This window comes from Sturnus vulgaris, chromosome 6, assembly GCF_052056855.1.
Source record: "Sturnus vulgaris isolate bStuVul1 chromosome 6, bStuVul1.hap1, whole genome shotgun sequence".
NCBI lineage: Eukaryota > Metazoa > Chordata > Aves > Passeriformes > Sturnidae > Sturnus > Sturnus vulgaris.
In genome coordinates, this window is record NC_142248.1 from 25,948,642 (window position 1) to 25,970,563 (window position 21,922).

Consider the following 21,922-nt stretch of genomic DNA (forward strand, 5'->3'; position numbering starts at 1 on the left):
TTAATCAGATTATTATATACAATTATGTAGTCTTGCAGTTAGTAATCTAATACTGTGTCACTGATGCAAAATAAAAAACGGTTTCTTTTCTTCAGGTTATGTGTGTTTAGATGTTTCAGAATACATGAGTACAGCTTTGTTAAAACACTGTATAGCCACTATTATAGTCATGTACAAAAGCAGTTTTTAGCATCCACAAAGTTACTTAGAGGTGAATCACTTCAGTGTACAAGCATGAGATTTGAATGTGCATTCTGTAAGTGTGCCAGTCTTTTTGAAAGCTCTTCATTTCCAGGGATGGCTTATCTAACCACCTTCCTGGGCACTTCATTCCAATGTTTGACAACCCTTTCCTTGAAGAAAGTCCTCCTGATATCCGACCTGAACCTCCCCTGGCACAGCATGAGACTGTGTCTTCTCATTCTTCTGCCAGTTGATTGGGAGAAGAGACCGACCCCCACCTGGCTATGCCCTCGTTTCAGGTCCTTGTACAGCAATAGGGTCTTCCCTGAGCTTCCTTTCCCCCAGGCTAAACAACCCCAGCTCCCTCAGCTGCTCCTCATAGGGCTTAGGCTCCAGACCCTTCACCAGCTCCATTGCCCTTCTCTGGGCACGCTCCAGCACCTCAGTGCTCTTGTAGTGAAGGACCCAAAATCAAACATGGAACTCGAGGTGCAGCTTCACCAAGTGCAGGGGAATGATCCCTTCCCAGGTTCAGCTGGCCACAATATTCTTGATCCAGGCCATGATCCCACTGGCCTTGGCCACCAGGGCACACACTGGCTCATGTTCAGCCGCTGTTGATCAGCACCCCCAGGCCCTTTTCCTCTGGACTGCTTTCCCACCATCCTTCCCCCAGCAGTGATGAATGGGGTTGTTGTGGCCAAAGTGAAGGCACTTGGTCTTGGTGAGTTTAAGTGAAAGTACACTCTATCCCCTCGGGAGATTTCTTTGTCTGGTTGTATTAATACGTGCTCCCAGATTTGAAAAACTGGCTGTCTGTGAAACATAGCACAATTTAGAAATTTTTGGAACTGTTCTTGAATGTCAGATTTAGAGGACAGATCGTGGAGACTTCTTGTAGAACTTTTGAATTTTAGTTGAGAAGATGAAACAGTAGGTATTTCCTTTATTTTGTGGTTGCTCTTTTTTTTTCAGGTGAGTAGAAAGACTCAGCAACATTCAAACAATTTATAGACTGGACTAGTATAGGAATTTCTTTGTGCTCCTACACTGTTCTGTATAGATATGATAGCACAATTTGGTTTTGCATAAATACAGCATCTAAAATGATACATATTGTAAATACGTGGATTTGTTTTTTTAATAGATTTTTGTCATCAGAATAAAAACTTATAAGGTTTTCCTTTTGTTATATTTCAAACGTTTTAGTAGTAACAAAAAAAATTAGTAGTAATAAAAATTTTAAAAATCAAAATAAGCTTTGAAGACACTGCAACATTTCAGCACTTAATCATCAAAACATATATGGTTCCAAATTTTACACTGTGTAAGCCCCTCACAGTCTTTAACTGATTTTATTTTCATTGTAGTTCTGCATTTTGTACATCAGATCTGATGATAAGTATGACCAAGGAACTTGCCAAAGGAAGTCTGTTATATTGGACAAAAAAGGGATTTGAACCCAATGTCATTGCTTAATTATGCATTTATATTCATTATGGATGTTATTCGAGGAAGTTCTCTGGTTTGCTGCAAAGACTGTTATTTCTGAATTAAACTTCTATGCTTCCTACAGGTATATGACTTGAAGAAGTTCTCAGCTCAAGTCAGTTCCAACAATATAGGTTTCTTCTTAATTGGAAATGGCTGCTTCTTAATTGGCAAATGATTAAACTGAAACATCCATCAATAGGCTTCACACTTAAGAGTTGATATTAACAGAACAGATTATGCCTTTCAGTCAATTTAGAGTTGCAACAAGATTGCCATTAGTCAAATTCAGCTGTTTGTACGCCACTTTGATAAGAAAATAACAATTTTAAAAACACATGAAACAGTTTTGAATTCCTAACTTTACAACTATAGTGAAACAATATGCATGGGCATTTGGCATTTTAGGTACATTCTGAGATGACTCTACAGTACCAAATAGATTGCAAAATAATTTCTGACTAAGGAACAAATATCACAGTTTATATAAAGAGCATCTTGCATACATTGTTATTCTAGCATTGAGGTAATGGTAGGACACATGTCATATTACTGCTTGATCACATCTTTATGTATGCAAGGAGTTAGTTTGGAGTTAACACAAAACCACATCCTTTCAAGGCTAAGAAATAATTACTGAACAGTTTAAGTGTGAGCTCTTAAAGGAAATGGGAACATAATTTATACTGACAAAGAATTTGAGCAAAACTCCCTAAGAAACTTTTGGGTTGTGCTACTTGCTAGTTAAGAAGCTGATGGGAAGGTAGGAGCTGGAGGTGGCTGGTCAATCTTACAGAAATGGGATATTGGAACAGAGTTTAATTTATTTTATTTTCTCCATAGGCAAGCAAATGTCCACCTGGGACTGCCATGTTCAAGGGACATCAAGAGGAAACGAAAGCCAGCTGCAGCCTCCATGTCTAGCCCAACATCAGGTAACCTGCCAGCATTTTTATAGTCTTGTCCCTTTTGAGCAAAGCACCATAGGCAAAAATAGTGTTACTTTGGTTTGAAACTAATGAAATGTGTAAGAGAGCATATAATGTGTTTTTGCATAGCATCAAAAGCTGCCTACTAAAAAAAATTTTGGCAATGTAGCAATGTTAAGTTAATATAATTTGCAGTGTTTCACCTTACGGTGAATAGTGATCTGCTTCTTCATAAGATGTTATTTCCACTGTCCTAAATGATGTAGTTCATGGTAATAGGCAGTTGATCAGTATGCATGGTGTGTTCCTTCAGTGTTGGGCTCACTGGTGGCTCTGATGCCCTTTATCTCCGGGCATTTGTAGACAATTTTACAGGAGCAAAAATCTGGCAATTTTTGTATTTTCTCTGGGTGTGAAACCACTTATTCCCTGGGAGTTGTCTTATTCTTCTGGATGAAAATAGTGTTTTCTTGTTATGGGGATGTAGTAATTAAAATGCTGGTCAATTTTCATGTGGCTGTTTTCTGAAAAGTCACTGATTAGTCATCAGAATATGAAAAAGCTTTAATCTGGTGAATGTGGTGGGTTTTAGGATGCTTCTTTCTGTTCTTTCACATTACCCTATCTTGCGGCTATCCACTGACATATGTTCTTCCAACTAGTTTATGAAATAACTATTCTTGTAATCCAGTAACAAGGTAGTGGGTAAGATGGTGGAAAAAATGGAGGTGTGAAAACAGTGAGGAAGACCAAATAAATTGATGATTAATAGGAGGAAGTTTATGTTTCTTCCTTGGGCTGGTGGATAGACAGAATAATGACTTAGAGAAGAAAGCTGAGCTTTCTCTCCAGGATCTGGGTTGCAAACTGTCAGGTTCTGTAATAAAAAAGAAGAGAAAAGAACATTAATAATCTGTTGTTCAGCAGAAGTCTCTTCTATTATTGATTATTTATTTAGATTATTCATTCCTGGCTTTTGAGTATTCCATTTTGGGATATTCAAACTTCTGTAGTAAAAGGGATAGTACCTGTAACCACAGAATCCTAGCACTACTAGAATACTAGATTTTCTTGGTATGAGTGCTAATGTTTCACTGTCCCCTGTTACCTGTCCATTTATTTATTATTCAGAATGTATTGCTGGTCACTTTTATAAGGAGAGCTTCTGTTTCCATGCCTACATGTTTCAAAATACTATTTAAGTTGTACTTACCTGATTAGGCAAATTGTATAATGAACACTTTTTGAAGAGTTGAGAGCGCATCTGGAGTGGAACTTAACTCTGGAAAATAGCACAGGGCTTTGGAAAGCTTTCTTATTATGGATGTGAGAGAGAGGATTATTATGTATTACAAAATAAGGAAGAAGTGTAGTTAGTAGAGTACAGGCAGCATGCTTATGCTGATCATCAAGAGACAAGGTCTGCAAAGTCTTTAATGGTAAGAAATGGTAAAGATCTGTTCCTCAGACTCTGTTTAGAAATATCCTCAGCCAAGTGAACAGCCATGGGCAGGGTTTGCTGCAGTACTGACTTGTGGAAAGAAACTTTTATGATTGGATAACTGAAGCTGTGTCCTAAATAACGTTCTACTACAGACTCCCAATTACAGCTGAAGCACAACCTGGATGTGTAACTTGGAAACTTCTGGAATCTGATTATTTCTGTCAAAGGAGATTTTGCTATGGAATTACTAATGCCTAAAAAGATAACCAAGTATTATTCTGCAATAATGTAGAATTAATTGGACACTTAGGTTTGTTGGATATTGATGAGATAAAGATTTTTCTCCCTTGGCATGCATCTACTCACCCCCATATAAATGCCATATACTGGGTTTCCCATGTGCCTGAGGAGTCATGCAGCCTCATTTTTTTTGCTTCTGGGGCTTTTTATGTTTGTGGTGCTTTGCTTCTGCAAAAGGTGAAGCACATGTAAATCAGAATGCAGGCCTATGCTTGTCATGCAGGCACAGAGTGCTGGATTTCTTCACCTTTAAATAGCTTCTTCGCTGCGTCCAACTGCTCTCGTCTCACTTGTTGACCAGGTCCTGCTTCAGTGATCTCCTTTTTTGCAACCTGAGTGCCCCATGGAGGTGAAGGACACAGCCTGAGCTGGCTTCATCAGTCAGCAGAACAAATGGGCTTGCTCTGCCGAACATCGGGCCATCTCGGATTCCACCTCTTTTATAGAGATGAGTGATGAAGAGGGGCTCGTTCCGCTTTGCCGCTGTATTAATACACATCAGGGGCCAGCTCCCGGCACTAAATCACGCTGCTGCATACATCTGTTATCGGACTCCTCACCAGTGTGATGAACAAGACTGCAGATAGAGGCTTCCTCGTGTCATTCTTTATAGGATTTTCCTAAAAGAATAAATAGCTCAAATCTCTGCCAACACTATCCCCTGTCATTGTGATGAATTTAGCTTCTTTCTTAAACATGCAGCTACAAATCTTCCCCTGTCACCTCACCCCCCCACTATCCACAGAAAGTTTTGAGTTGAATTTGGCTGAAATCGGAAGATGCTAATAAAAGGCAGATGAGATGTTGGTGCTAGTTTCCTCCTCAGTGCAGGAATGAGAAAAGGCAGCTAGGGATAATGTTTATTTGGGAACTGAGCAACTGAATTTATTCCATGTCTTCTCATGTGCTTTCATGAATGTTGAGTATTTGAGTTCTGGTAAAGTATCTTTTCTCAGAGACCCTTGCATGAACATCAAAAAACTGCATTACTGTAGAAGTGCCTTGGGTCTCTATTGTATTGCTATAGTATTAAAGTTGTGGTATTAATCCTGTTCTTTGAGACTCACTGGCCTAAACACCATAACTGAGCTGTTGAGAACAACAAAAAGCGGGTAGAAAATTCAGAATTGATTTTACACTTCAGGAAGTGACTTTTATCAAAATTAAATTGGACAAACTTATGCAAATATTCAGAGAGACTGAAAATTAATGTTTTCCACACTACACAATTGAACAGTGTGAGCCCTAAAGCCTGAGGCCTTCAATGGATAAGAACAAAAATCTGGCTGGTGTAGTTTGGCATTAGAATAAGGAAATCTGGAGGAAGTTAAGGCTGATACTGGATCAGACCAGAGGTTGGTCCAACTCAGTGACCAACAGCCAATGCCTAGGGAGGAAGAAAATCTCTGGTGGTAAAAGTCCTTTCAGTGATCTGAGCTTTTGGAGGCATGGATAGTGTCCTTGTGTTTAATTACTTTCCGTTGCAGTACAGTAGATTTGGGATAATATTTCCAGTGGCACAGTAGAGCTTGTTTGAGAAATACTGCATAAAATGTTATTCTCATGGAAGTTATGCTGTGGTTTGAAAGGAATCTGATGAAGACTGTCATGTCTGTCTTCATTTGGTCAGAATAGGCCACAAGTACAGATGGTTGTGCAATAAATGGTGAACAAGTACTGATTTCTACACTGATGTTTTTAATGTTCCTGTAGTTCAATCCTCTATGTATGTAGCAGTGAACATGGTAACTGGCATCCTAATCAGCTATTACAATGAGTCTGGGGTAAAAATCTGCATAAATAGGTTTTTGTCTGCCTTGGCATGTATTCACACTTAGCTTGTAAAAAAGGTGACAGTCTAGCAGCCTATGAAACTGCTTATTGATGAACAGTCTGAGTAGTAGCAATTTGGTGAATTTTCCCTCTCCTATTTCTTGCTAATTATTGACTCTGTCATACCCAGAAACAAGAAACCAGTTTCAGTCCTTTTCTTTTTATGAGGATAGATGGAGAGCCTGAGTGGGGAGGCTGCTAGCAAGGAGCCCATAGCTTAGTATTTGTGGTGATTGTGAGTTTAAAGACTGACTTAGTTGTTGGGGTTTTTTTTCACGTTTCATATGACCTTCAGATGGAGGAAGATGATGGGCTGAATGTAAAATTGCAAGGTACTTTTATCAACTGTGTTGTAGTTATATGGGAATGACTCACAGTTTTGGATGCACAGAAGCAGCATTGTTGGGGTTCCAGATCCACTGAATGTGGAACCTCAAGCATTGAACCAACTTTTTATTTAAACTTCAAAGCAATCTGTCCTTTAGTTGATGCTTGCTGTGGCCTCTCTAACCTTCATCCACTACAGAACAACTGATGCAAGTTGTAATTAAAACACACAAAAACTATTATTTATTGTGAGACTACAATGAAGAAATATGTTTTGTATTTTTTGTATTGAAGTAGTTACTTGTTAAAAAAATTCTGTTTGCCCCAAAGACTCCTATGGCAATTACTCTTCTTTACCCGGCCCTGTTCTGCTTGTGAGGATTGAGTGATTCAGGATACTGAGAATTGGAGTAAACTCTCATATCTTTAGGTTTTTGACAATCCTTCCGGAAATTTGGGTGACTGTTGGGTTGAGCTATGGATCTGCAAATCTTTCTGGCTATTATAGCCTGTCTCATTTTGAAGCAGTGGCTGTATTGAGAAAATTACAATGGCAAGTAGTTTGGCAAGTAGTTTCTTGTCATATTATTCTGATGTACTATGTTGGATATATGTGGAGGTTCATGGTACTGCCCTTACTGGGGGAGGAGAGGTATGTTTTCCTCTTTAGATGAGCTTAGCAACCTGAAATTTGCCACACCTTCAGAGACTTTGAAAGTCTCAAGTAGATCGAGACTGTCTCAAGTTAATTGAGTCTTTGCAAGGAGTCCAAGTTATTTTAAGATGAATGTGAATTGATTCATTTTAAATATGGGAGAGCTGAAACTTTTGATTTTCAACAGGAACTCTGACTAAGGGAACTAGTTAGTGGACTGGGAATTTTGAATGTGTGAATTGTTAGAGCAAAATTGTTAATGCTAATTAACAGTTGTTAATTGTTAATGATCAAGAACCTCTATTTCAAAGGAATTTAGATGGAGAACTTTTAGAAATTCCATAAATAATATCTTCATAAATGAAATGATATATATGAAGGGTTTGCCATGAAGTCAGTTGTTCTAACTTTTTTTATTGCTCTTTCTTACTGTCTTCCTCTGTTCCCCTTTTCCTGCAATTTTATATTCCAGCAACTTTATCTGTCCACATGGATGCAGCAGAATCAGAGCTACCAGCAACACCATCCTTGAGATCCCAGAACTCTGAATGGACTGGGAAAACACCAGCAGCTGAGAAATCTACTATTGCTGCCTCCAGTAACTTTTTTAAAATGCCACCAGAGAAGAGCCCTGGATACAGCTAAAAGGAAGCATTGCAACTCTAAAAGCTTGCTCGATTTTGGAAGTGTTTGATTCTGGTGTTTGCACCAAACATCTTGTTTGGCAGTAGTGGTATCTTCAGTATTGGTGTGTGATGCTTGCCATCATCCAGGCTGGTCTCTGTGCCTCACACACCTGAGTCATGTTTGTTAATCTATGCTTAAGAAAAGGTAATCAATGTTGGGACTGCAGTGGCTTTTAGAAGTTTTACTGCTATCACTGTATTTATTATGAATTCATCTCTTTCCCTAATTACAGCTCATATGTAATGGGTCATGTACAGGTTCTTTTGGGTTTTCAGATCTTTATTCACCCCCTGGACATGTTGCTTGTTTGTGTATTTGGCATTTTCAGGGTGAAAGTCCCACTGCCATTCAGGGAGGCAGGCGTCTCCCTCTGCTTGCTTCCAGGCCAGAAGGATTCCTTGGGTGAGGAATGAGGAGGGAATACTAACACATTGAAACATGGAACCTGAATCCTATATTAGCAGAATGTTTTCTGGCCATGTGCTAATGGACTCAAATCATGTTGCTTCTGGCAAAGCAAATATGGTGCTTGTCTACACAGAAATTGCCATTAGCTCACTGGCAGCATTGTCCATTAGACCTTTTCCTTCTCCCTTGTTCTGAATGTCTTTGGTCTTTATTGTGTATTGCATGTTCATTCCTAAACCTCCTACTGGATAAGGATTTGGGAGAACTGCTTGGACATAAATTTGCAAACTGGTGTCCTGGGTAGAAACCCGGACTCTTGAATGTTGTTACAGTATGGTAGAAGATTATACAAAACATCCATATCTCAGTGTATAAATTAAAAAATATCTGTTAGTGTTTTTAAAGGATGCTTGTTGAAGTTAACATGCCATTGAACAAAAAAGCCATTTAAAATGTCACCTGAGTTCAGGGCATTATGGGTATAGATCAGACTCCTATATCATGCTTTCTCTCCCTTCAAAAGTATTGTCTGCTATACCTGCTGGAGGTGTCTCCATTTTCTGATGATTGCACATTACACTGCAGTGTACACTAAAGAGGTTATCTTCATACAACTTCCACTTGGTCTGCTGTTACCTTCTGTGTTGCAGAATATATGGACAGAGATTTCTTCCCTCTCTTTAATAACTGGAGCTTATCTTGGTCTATGTTTTCAGAATATGTACCTGTATAGCATGTGCCAAGGAACAGGTGGCCTCACAGCTTCTTAAATCCTTTAAAAATAGGATCTATTTGTATGAATAGAACTTCATGCTTTCTTCGTGTGGAGCTTTCAGACAGGAGCATTTAAACTTGTAAAATCTATTTTGATTGTGGTGGTGCATCTAGCACTCTTAAACAGATAGCAAAATTTGTGTGATTTTAGTGATTTTGCAGTGTTCTTCTCTCTTATGAATCCAATAACTGAGGGACAGATTTAAGTGGGGGAATATGAAGCAGTGATTTATGTTAACTGTGTATTAAAATGGGAAATGGTCATAATATACATGAAACAGAAACTGAATAACTTGCTAAATCATGATTGACAAATATAGTTATACTACATGCACACTGTGTCTGATCCCCTAATACCTACTTATTCTTGGGGAGACATCCAAATTGGATTTGTATTTCGCAGCACAAGCAAACTGTCGGATCTGTACCTATAAATCCTTCTCAAAACTATTTCTTTCTTTTTTATTTTTTCATTTGGGTGGTATATTTTAGAACTAATAAGAACACGAAATTCCTTTTTACCTTAATGAAGGAATACAAAAGTCCATTTGGATGACAGGACAAGCTGTAAGAGTTTGTGAAGGAAGAAGTAATCCTGTTTTGAAGTTGTCATGGCTTTGTCTTATTTGTAGCAATTTTTAACAATGGTGCTTAAGGGGTAACGCAGGAAGTTTCAGCACTGGAGGGTCTGTAATCTAAAACATCTGAAGAGAAGGTAGACCTGAAGAGTAGTAGCTTGACTCTCTAGTACTCAGGAATACAATGAATGGGAAAGGTGGTCATGTTCTCTTGACAACTTGCAGATAAAATTTAGGATATGAATCCTTGTAATCTAAACCACGTGCTGCTCCAATGATAGGGAGTAGTTCCCTAAAAGAGCATTTGTGAAATTGAGTGGTTTTGATATCATGGAGTATCCTCCACAACCTCTCTTAGTTTGAGTCTGTTCAACAGACTTACTCAGATTACTGATCCTTCAGCTAAAATTTTATATTTTAGTCATTATATTCTCTTTTTAAAATCAATTGTGATATGTCTTGCTACACTCTGAGTATTGTCCACAGTAGTTTTTTCCTCTTCTGTGAAGCCAGGATGCTTTAAAGACTTTTTCAAGAAAGGTGTTAGGGAATCAAGAGCCTCCATCTCATTGTGGTGGTGGAGGGGTGGGTTTCAGTGCTTCATGTGATTTTTCTCTGGGGGCAGAGAAAGAGAATTGATCAGATTATCCTATTGAGGTCAGTAGCAGTGTTATCTGGTTAAGCCCTTATTTAGGTTGTAAGCTCCTAGGAGGTATTTCTTACCTTTAAAGGCTGATTTTACCTGTGGCACTACTGAAGAACAACTGTGGCAGATCTTGTCTTGACAAACCATACTTCCTGCCATAGCAACTTTCTGAAAGTTCCAGGAGACTCCACTTTATTGCAGCTGCCCTGTTTTTCCTGTTTCTAGGTTAGAATCCATTTACAAGTCAGTCAGTTTCTCAACCAAATTTGATTCTCCTGAGTGGTAGGCAAGCTAAATGGATCGTGTATCTTGTTACTCCAGGGTATTTATCAAAATATATCTTCAGACTTCAGTAACTTGATACTTAATATCTGCACCATTTTTGATGAATAAAATAAGTCCATTTTTTGCCTCCTTTTTTCAGATTTCTTAGAATTCACTCTGCTCACACAGTACTCAGTGTGAAGGATACTGCTTCCCATGTGGATTACTTGAGTAGAAAGGAGTAATAACATGGTTTGATTTGGTAGCTGTGCTTCTGCAAAGGTATCCATCCAGTATGTGATTATTGCTTCAAAGATACACTGTTCCCTCATTTTTCACTTTTTGTCCACCAGGACTCCGCAGTCTTTTTTTCAGTTTTGTCTTCTCTCCAACTGTGTTTCTCCTTGTCCTTTTGGGAGACTTCAACTTCACAGACAGGGCCTGGGAATACCATACTGCTGTGACAAGCAAGTCTGGGAAATTCCTGAAGTATGCTGAAGATAACTTGTAGTCACAAGTACTCAGTGAGACAACTAGGAAAGATCCCCTCCTAAACCTGTTATTTATTAATAAAGAAGGACTTCTGAGAGATATGATGGTAAGTGGCTGCCTTTGCCACAAAGCCATGAAATGGGTAATTTAAAAATTTTTGATGTAATGAGGAAAATGGTCAGCAAAGTTGCTACCCTGAATTTCAATACAGCTAATTTTAGGTGACTCAGTGAGCCTAGTTACTAGCATGTTCTTCCTTGAATGCTGGTCAGTTTTTTAGGAAGCACCTTTAAAAGCACAAGAGCAAGTGATCTCTCTGTGTTGAAAGTCAAACAAGCCATGCAGAAGACCAGCTTAAGTGAACAAGGAACTCCTCTTGAATCTCAGGAAGAGAAATAGATTGTGTGATCTCTGGAAACAAGGTCATGCTTCGCAGAAAAATTACAGAGCTGTAGTTCACATATGCAGGGAGAAGATATGAAAGACTAAAACTTAGAGTTGAAACTGGCCAGTGTTGTGTCCATACAAGTAAAGCTTTTTGAAGTACATATATAGCAAGAGGAGGTCTAAGGGAAACATTGGACTGATATTTGTTGTAGATAATCACCTGACAAATTGGTGTGAAGAGAAAGTGGGGGCATTCAGCATTTTTTTTTGCCTTGGTCTCTTATGATACTGACAGACCTTGGGCTGCCCTGTCTTCTGATTTGGAGGAGTATTTCTGTGGGAATAGTGACTTTCTATTTGTGTACACGGAGATTGTAAGGGACCAGTTGAATGTTTGTAGGTCTATGAGGCCAGGTGGGATTCATCCCAGAGTACTCAAAGGAGTGGTGGTTGTTGTAGCATGACCTCTCTCAATCTCTACCAAAGGTTTTGGGAGCCTGGGAAAGGTCCATGCTTACTAGAAGCTATTCAACATTATACTAGTTTACAAGAAGAGCATGAAGCAAGACCCAAAAACCACAGACCTGCTAGTCTAGCCCCGGTACCTGGCAAATTCTAGAGAAGATCATACTGGGTGTTACTGAAAGGCATTTAAATCACAGAGTCATAGAATCCTGAGTTGGAAAGGGACCCTCAGGGATCATCAAGTCCAATAAAAAAGGTCTAGTGGGTGATGTGGTGATTGGCAGCTGTCTTAGGCATAGTGACCATGAAATAGTAGAGTTTTCAATACTGGGTGAAGTAAGAAAGGGCACCCGCAGAATTTCCACCATGGACTTTCAATGGGCAGACTTTGACCTGTTCAGGAGATTGACAGAATCCCTTGGGAGTCAGTCCGGAAGGGCAAAGGAATCTAGGAAGGCTAGATGTGCTTTAAAAATGAATTCTTAAATATATTCAGTAGCAGCACCATTTTCTTAGTCGTCCTTTGGATGTTCTCTAATAGCTTTATATCCTTCCAATATTGTGACACCCCAAACCACACATGGGACTCGAGGTGAGATCACACCAGTGCAGGGCCAAGCAGGACAATCCCATCCCTTGACTAGATCATGATGTAATTTTAAAACGGAGAAAATAATAAAGGGCAAGTTGGTGAAAGAGCTGGAAGCCATATCATGTGGGAAGTGGTGAAGGAATTTGGTTTTGTCTGGTTTGGAGAAAAGAAGACTGCTCTCTACAGTTTTCTGACGGGGGGAGAGTGGACAGAGGGGTGCTGGTCTTTTCTCCTTGGTATCTAGTCACTGGGCAAATGGGAATAGTTAAGAGCTGTGCTAAGGGAGATTCAGACTTGATGTTAGGAAACACTTCTATACAGAGAGGGTGGTCAAACACTGGAGCAGGCTTCCTAGAGAGATGGTTGATGCCCCAAGCCTGTTGGAGTTAAGAGACATTTGGACAATGCCCTTACTTTAATTTCTGTTCAGTCCTGAAATGGTCAGTCAGTAGCACTAGTTACTAATTTTAGGTCCCTTTCAATTGAACTGTTCTATTTTAATCATAACTTCATGATGTTTCTGTCTTTCCATTCCTCCAATCTGTCCAAATCTCTCTTGGTAGTATCCCCACCCTCCAGCATATCAGTGGTTCCCTTCCTCAACATGCCATTATTTCTGATCTTGTTGAGAGTATATTTTGTCTTTTCCCGCCAGGTCACTCATCATGTCTGAACACTGTCAATCCCAGTATTGTCTTCTAAGACATGCTTTTCATAAATGGCTGTCATGCAGATTTCAAAACATTGATTGCTTAACCTGGCCAGCTTCTCTCTGATCTTTCTTACTGGATGCTATCCAGTCCATAATTCCCCAATCTGGCTGTAAGGGTGCTGTGAGAGACTGCATCAAGAGGCTTACTGAAGTCAGTGGAGACATCGTTCACTGTCCTCTATGCATCCTCAGAGCCTATCATTCCATCATAGAAGACAGGTTCATAGGCTTGATTTTCCATTATTTAATCCGTCTGTCCATTCCTAGTTACCTCTTTGTCCTTTGGGTGCCTAGAAATGGCTTCCAAAACTTGCTTCATAAAGCTACAGGGGACTGAGGCATGGCTGATTAGCCTATCACTCCACCAATACTCCTTCTTGTCTTTTTAGAAAGGTGATGTATATATACATATCACTTCTTGTCTGTGGGGACCTCATGCAATTGCAACAGTTTTTCATAGATAGCAGTGACCAATCTCAAAATGATATACTTCTGTGTATAGGGAGAAAATGGACATTCTGTGAAAGAGAAATCAAGAGCTGAGAGAAGCACATTTTCTAGGTGTTCTTTGCACATTTCCAGTAGTTCCAGTGAACTCTAGTCAGGCTTAATGCCCAGTTTAGTAGGTACTGGAGAAGACTGAATTAAAAGAATGTAGTTTCTGTCCTGATGGATTTATGATTTTAAGGTACAGTAAAAAGTAAAGAAAGGAGCAAAACAGGAGCTGGAGAGAAGCTTGTTAGAGGCTGGGATTAGTGCTACTGAATGATAGATTAGCTTTGTGATTGTGGTATGCAGAGGTGTGTCTTGCCAGCATCATTCTTGAATAATGACATTGAGTAGGTTAGTGCTGTCCTTCAAACTGTAGATGTTCTTGCTGTTATTTTGTGGATGTTGCAGAGACCTGCTTAGTGGGCAGAGGATGAGAAGGGAAATTGTAAGAAGGGCAGCAAGAAGCATGATGGAGTGCCTCTTTTATTGTAACCCCTTCTGTACTGAAGAAGGAATATGCTACAAAAAACAGTATGTGTGCCTAGATATTGAAAAGAAATTATGTCAAATGGATAAGAACTTTGTTGTCTTGAAGAACAGTTTGTAACCAGAAAACTTCTCAGTAAAGAAAAAGTGAAGGATACTACATTTTTTCAGAATATGTATTTTAATAGTCTCTTAAGAGACTATCAAAGGAAGATGAACTTCTGTTTTCATTGTGATAATTCATTTCTGTGTCTTTGTTTTCTGTATTCTGTTCTAGTTTGTGTTTTGTGACTGTGAAATCCTTTTGTACCATCAAATGCAGGAAAAATACTTAACAGTAATGCTTTTTAAGGCATAAAGCATAAGGGGACACTTGCTATACAGGAGGTAAAACAAGATTATTTTAGGCCATTAATTTTACCCAGTACAAGGCTTGAACTCAGCACAGAGGGCATAATGTCTTAATTACACCAAAGCATCTCTTTTTTAAGAAAGTAAATGGTGCCAGAGACAAGTGCAGGAAGACTAAACTGGCACCAGTGCCTGGAGACCCATGTGTGGCTGGACTTCAGTCACATGATATATAATACAGATTTACATTGTAGAGACAAGGAACTTTCAACATCCGTCTCAACTTTAATGGGGCTGGAATGCTTTCCCAATTGCCACCATGGCTCTTTGTGAGTCCAGCAAGTTGAAAAGATGTGCTCACTGCCATACTGTGTAAAGAGAATTCTTGTACCAACTTAAAAAATTGGTAAAACTGGAAAATGGACTGGTACAGCCTATTATATTAGAGAAAGATGCAAAATATATATACTTGCAGACAATAATCAGGATAAGTATTACTGAGCCCTGTGTGTTATGAGCTAGAGTATTCAATGTGCTAAAGCAGAGATGCCAGTACTACAAGGATGATCAGGGTTGTTCAAGCCCTCTTGTCCTTGTAACTGCTGAAGGAAATGGGATGAACAGCATGAGAATGGTCTGACACAGTACAGCCTAAGGTCTTATTGTCCTGGGGGGTACTGTAAAGATAAAGCAGTAATATAGTGATACTTTTTTTTTGTATTCTCTTAGCCCAGTGTCCTGCCTCAAAAAGATGTACAAGCTTTCTTCAAGGCTAGAGAAAACATTTTTGAACTTTTGGTTATACTATTTATCCTGCAACTGGATTTAAATATATTTTTTACATGGACACATCCTGATGATGAAAACATCAAGTAAAGATTAGCATATCTTTGTTTGTAATCAGTTTTCTTACTAATTACCCTCTTTCTAAGTAAATAATATCTCTTGGATTTTTGTTTTCTTAAGAACAACATCCTGGCATTATTTCTTACAGCACTTTTTTTCCAACAAGTTGAAAAGTCTTCTTCTTTCTTTACAATGAGGCTTTTTTGACATGTATTTGTATGCCCAGTCAACAAGTCTTATGTAATCCATTAACCCATATAAATCAATTTTTATAAGCTTCATACAGTAAAGCTTATCATTTAAGCTTTGATTGTGCTCCTGCGTGAAAATCCCCCATATTCCACATCCATATGCATTCAGTTCTAGTGTCTACACTTGAAGTATTCTTACTTTATATTAATATTCGGAGTAACTGTAAGCGTAACTTATGGTACTCCTTATAGAGTGTTCTAATATTGCTATTCAGGCTTCATATACTCATATATCCAAATATGCTGCTAGTCTTTGCTGCCCAAGCTTTGCTGTAACACTACCATAGGAGGTGATATTCAGGCAGTTGAGTCTGAACCTAAAGTTCTTAACACTGCTTTCCAATGTACAAGATCCTAGAAAGTAAGAAATTCTTATTAATTCAAAAATTTCTTGCATTTCCTTTAGCAGTATTATAGCATAATTTTGTACCAGTCATATTTATAATTTGCAATACTTAAGAGCTCAGTCTGTTTAGTTTGATCAGAAGAGGATCAGAGGTGTCATGCCTGTGTGATAGAAAACCCTTTATGACATTGGAAATACTAAGTAATAAACCATCTTTTGTCTTGTGGATGAGCATAAAAACTTGGAGCTAAAGCCTCGGTTGCCTAGATTGGTGCATGTGAGATTTCATTGCTGGAGGCATTTCTAAGAGGGCCATGACCTGAGACTAGTCTTGCCTGACCAGAGCCCTTGGGCACTACTGAAGTCCTTGAATTTTCCATCAGATTTTGACAAAACCAGACAGTGAGCCAAAGGTACCATCAGCTGCATTTTAGCTTCCTCCTCCTGTCAAGGAGGGTTCTGCTAGAGATAGCTCACAAACAGGTCTACTCAAAATCTGTGAAGAGCTAAGTTGTGCATGTCCCAAGTATTTTATGAGGTCATAGGATTTAGCTGTTTGATAGGGGTTGGACTCTGGGTTCTTGGGACTCTGTTTTAAGGATAACATGTAAATAAGAAAGATTCCGGCTTGTATCCCTCTGTTTTAAATAAGATGTGTATTCTCCAAATGAGAATCTCTGTTCTGAGTCTAGAACTGGAAATAAATCAATATATGAAAGAAGTGTTTTATCTGATATAAAGGGAACTGAGTTGACAGTGGAGGAAGAGAGGTTTCGCTGACATCTCACAAGATTTACAGTATTGGGCTCTCCATTAGTCTGCATACTCCCTTGACCGTTTCCGTAAGTATGAAGTATAAACTGTAATCTGAAGGTCTGTAGGGAGTTACTATGCTTTTCTTGCTTTGAATTGCAAACTTGAGTGAAGGATTTGAGGTAATTTATCATGTCGGCTCTTTGGAGTTTTTTTTGTAATGATTTTGTTTCCCAGTTTGTCAGGACATTGTCTTTAGACAAGTGAGAATCCTCCCCGTTTGGAATTTGAAACAATTCCAGAGTTTCTTAAATACCCTTTCATTTCTAAGCCACTGCTTCAGATCTGCCCAGTCCCAAGTGGGTTGTCATTTAAACGAGCAGGTCAGTTTCAATTGATAGTTCAATGGATATCAATTCATTTTGCCAGCACTAACATCCTTTTACCATAGACTGGCATCATTCTTTTTTACCATGATAACAGTGACTTCAAAGATCAAATGACCAGAGGACTTAGAAATAATTTTTTTGCCTTTGCTTGTGTCCCAGTAGCTATGTATATTTATGGTAGGAACAACACAGGAATCCCTTTACCTTAACTGTTTCAATAAATAAACTGTAAAAATTAGATCCCAAGTGGACTGAAGGTTTTTAAACAAAAAGATCAAAAGCCTTTGTAAATGGCTTCAAATTTTTAACACCACATTAGGAGAAGAGGGTTGTCCAATATTTAAAAGTGATTATTTTCTTCTTTCATCTACAGTCTGTGTCTGTGAGAATTGGGAAGCGTTCCCAGTGAAATATGCTGATTTTTCTTAGGTACAAGGAGTTTGAACAAGGAGCAATAGATTTATTTATGGGAAGGGCTCAGATTTGGCAAACTATTGGTAATGTAAAAAATTTCAGGTGTCTAAAAATTAGCTGGTTTGGTCTTATACCTACTTGCAATTTTGTAATTTTAAAATTTTACGTAATGAAGCATTTCATCTGATAATTGGATTAATTTCTATTTTAAAAGGAAAAGCTGAACGGTGGTTTTTTTACATGTCCTTAATTTTAAGTCTCAGGGCTAAGAATTTTCTCAATTCAGTTTGAATAACTGGTGGCAAGTTTGGTAACGGTGCTTATTATGATGGCATTTTTCACTTTTGATATTTTTCGAACCATGAAACCTTGCTTCATGCTTTTCCAGCTCATAAAAATCAACTGAAACTACAGATGATTACAAGTAGACTTGCTATGTATTAATGGAGAACTTCTCACATATAAATAAAAGGCTATTTCAAATCTGGGGTACAGATTTTGTTCTCTACTGGCATAGAGCAATTTCCCAGTAAGAACAGATACTTCATTTTTTAATGAAATGTAGTATAGAGTTTCAAAGTGGTAAACTACATTAATCTAATTAATTTTTAGTGGGAGAGTGACAGGGAGGTGTCTAGATATGAGAATGTTAGCAGATCTTAGGAGTTGCTGCAATAGGGCAGATGTAGCACATGGAGTTTTCAAAAAACACTTTAAAAATTGAACCTGGAGATTGAAGGATTGTACCTAAAGATTGGAGAAATCTTCCTCTGAGAAGTGTCATACCTCACAGACTGCCTGCAGGTGCAGTGATGGCAGACTAGTGGTTCTGATAAACCAATGCCAGCACTGACACCGATGTTTCCCTAGTAATTTTGACACCATCTTCCTAAGAGGTTCACCAGTGTTGCCTTAGGACTCTTCATCCTGCTTCACAACAGAGTGCTTGGACTCACCTAGCCCTCCTCCATGGGCAAACACGTTCCTATTTTGAGCCAGACACTCCTGCTGCTGAATGTTGTATGGTGAGTGAAAGAAATCCTGTGTTTTCTTCCTTGGCTGTCCAGTGAACAGCAAGGGGAGCTTTTGTGAATCTTTTATCCCATGCTGGTCCTTTCAGATACTGTGGAGACAGGAAGGAGGGCATTAGACATGCAGGGTTTGAATCCTGGGTGGGGAGAAGGGGCCATGAGGTGTGGCTGTTGTCCTGAACTCAAACAGTGCAGGGGCTATGTGGGGAAGGTGACATTTCACCTTCCTCCGTACACTGATAGGCTGCATGACTCTAAACCATGGGCTTCATCTGCTTACATATATATTTAGACATTTAAACAAGAATCTTCTTCAGCACCCCCACCCACCTCTCAAGTAGCAAATAAAACACACCAGAAAATTTGTGCCCTGCTGACAAGGCTGCAATTTGAGTGGCCCATGTAATCAGTGCCCTTCTGCATGGACAGTGCAATGCAATAAGGCTCTTGCATGATTTGTTGCTGGGTTTGAGGATTGTATGTTTCAGCCTGTCCATATGCCCCCTTTCACATGAGGTTCCTGCCTTGGTGTAGGACAGTTGAGACTCTGAATGTACAGCTGCTGGCTTGGATTTTTTTTTTCTCCCCCTTACTTAGGCTAACTTCAAGTTTTATTTACTGCATAGCATCCAGATTCTATTCTGAAGAGGAAAGAAGTAACTTCCTTGTTAGTATCATCAGGATACCTCCTGCTATGACAACTTAGAATGTTAATGAATTTTTGTTCTGAGCATTTGGATGTTATAGTCACCCTTATTGCATAAGTGAGGAATTTGAGACTGAAGCAAAACCCAGGAGTTATCTCTGAATTTGAGGGGCCTAAAATGAGATACCCAGACACTGGCAGTTTGCAGGTACTGACTTTGTACCCTTTTGTAGGTTCAAATCACATTTCCTACAAACTTCCTTAGCAGCTGTAAGTACTCAGAGCTTCTGCACATCCAGCCCTGATTACGGATGAGTTGAGGAGCACTGTCCTTATTGCTGAAGTTCTCAGCTGAGAGAGAGATGGCAACAGGCAGGATCTCTCCAGGGCTGGTGGTCAGTCGCTTTCATTATGAGAACCCAGACAGCCTCCTGCTTTGTCCTTTCTGTCATTGGGTCTGACTCCTTTGTGCTCATCTCCTTCAGTTCTTGCCCTTCACCTCTCTGCAGGCATGCCTTCTATGCTCTGTATAAAGTTAGAATCTCAAAAATAAACGGTGTAATAATTTGATTTAGCATTATTGTAAAGTGTATGGACCAAGGGACAACTTAATATGGCAGGAAAGGGATTTCTCTTCCTTTTGAGTATTTTTATCTGTAACTAGATATATGTATATCTGTGTGTATATATATTATTTATTTTTGAGCTCGGACTTGTTGGTATTCACTTTATATTGGAGTTTCCTTATAAAGGTATTTTAATTTCCCCAAATATGTTTTGTCTCTGGAATTACTATGATTCCTGGACTTGAAAGGAATTGGAAGAGCAGCCCCAAATGCATAGTATCATAGAGAATCTGCTGTGAAATAACTTGTCTACTAGACCTCAAGAAAGAGCAATAGGTAGGTGAAAACTTCCTATGGAGCAATCACACTTTATATACTTTTCCTGAACATCATAGGATTAATGTCTTGCAGTGATATTTCCAGTATTGTCCTCTTGACTCTTTTCTCTAAACTACAAAGTAATGATTGCCTAGTGAAGTAAACCTGACTGTGTTTAGCAAATGATAGGCTGCCTTCTAATGCCCAATTCAGCAAAGTTTTAAAGTATCAGAAGTCTTAATATTTATTTTGGGAAGAATGCCCTTAGAACCAGATTTAATCATCTGACTGAGCTGTATTGGAAAAAAAAGAGAAGGGTACAAAGAGAAAATGGTACTAACTATTGTCTTTATTATCCTAAGTCTTGTTCTGTTCTCTCCATGGACTCTTGGTTGACATCTTCTAGAGAAATTAGCACATCTTTAAAAAAACCCAAAAAGATAAACACAAACAACCTCCCTCTACAAATTTTTTGTGTTTGTTTGTTAGATGTGGGTTGGCAGGCTCTGTTTGCAGCTGAATACCCATTTTCTCATGTAAACAGATTCCATTAAGCTGAAAGATGAAAATCAGAATGTTTGAATTTCCATTAATACCATTTTGAGACTGGACAGATAGCTGCAATTGTGATTTTCTTATCCTTGCAGTAACGTACTGCAGTCCACATCATTCCTTGCTCACACATTGTACCTCACACCTGTGCTAAGTGGGCATTTTCTGAGCAAAGTGCATTGTTTGCTCAACAGAAGCATAAAAGATGACACATGGTATGTTGCTGTATACCTTATCTTCTCTCTGCTAATCGCTGTGGATAAAGTGATGATGGTGCACTACCATATGACTCAGAAACAACTTTGCTGAAAACCACAAATTTATTTCAGGTAAGTCCATCTCACTTGTATGTATATTTAAATGTAACGGTGTATTTGTTCCTGGGAAGAACCCAAATGCTTGTCAGAAATAACTGGCAACTGAAAGCATCAGAACCGGTCTATTTAGAATTCGTCTACTCTGTCATTCTGCAAGCACCTCGAGTGTTTAGGATATGGATGAGTACAACTTCTACTGCTTGTCACTGAACTACTGCTGGTAATTGAAAATTGGAATACAGTGTTCCCTGGAGAGTTTGTCATGGAGCTCAAGAGGTTAATATGTAGTTATGTGATGATACTATAATTTTATATGCATCTGCAGATACTGCTAATAGACATTAAAGTGGGCATTTACATCCTTATTATGGGTCAGTACTTGATGTCATAATAAAAAAGTCACATCAGAAAAGTACAGGATAAAAATCTGATTATGCACATTTTGGAATGTAAATGGCTTTAAAATTCAAATTGTCACCTGGTGGGAGGATCAGGAAGGAGTCAGAACAAGGGCAAAGGGGCAAAGCTGTGAGACACAAAGGGCAAGATAAAGGAGGAAGAAGAGACAGTCAGGAGTAGGCTTTTGCTTGGGTAGTTTATATCCATCTGAATACTATACCCCATTACTTAAGCCCTTCATGTCATCTCATTAAACATAAGCTTGAGTGAAAGGTGGACTTTGTAATAGGGTGTGAAGGTCAGTAAACTCCAGATCTTCTGTCTTTCCACAGAGTTCAAATCTGCTCAGCGTCGTAAAGGCTAAAACATCATGTGAATTAATGCAGGGCGTTCATTTGGAAAGCAACATCAAAGCTAATAAAGTTTTCAAGGCAAGACAACAGCTGAAACTCTTTCATAAATCTGCCCTAAGTAAATATACAAGTAATGCTGCAATTACTGGCCTCAGAACCTGAGGAGGGGAAGGTACTGAGGAGACAGACTTTGAATTGTGAAGGGCTGTGTAGCTCAAAATCAGTGGAGAAGTACCATGAGGACT

The 21,922-nt window shown here is 38.9% G+C and overlaps 1 protein-coding gene across 25 annotated transcripts in view; it reads left to right on the forward strand.

Moving 5' to 3' along the window:
- Positions 1-21,290, forward strand: part of GPATCH2L (G-patch domain containing 2 like) — a 45,148-nt gene extending 23,858 nt beyond the window's left edge. For 23 of the 25 annotated variants that reach the window (XM_088167375.1, XM_014889980.2, XM_014890004.2 and 20 more), the window contains 2 exons: positions 2,518-2,609; positions 7,635-21,290. In XM_088167375.1, coding sequence (XP_088023501.1) covers positions 2,518-2,609; positions 7,635-7,807 — 265 coding nt within the window. In that variant the 3' untranslated portion in view covers positions 7,808-21,290. Of the gene's footprint in view, positions 1-2,517; positions 2,610-4,648; positions 4,798-7,634 lie in introns of those variants that run through there. The other 2 variants (XM_088167393.1, XM_088167398.1) reach the window with 2 other exon arrangements.
- Positions 21,291-21,922: the final 632 nt, after the last annotated feature.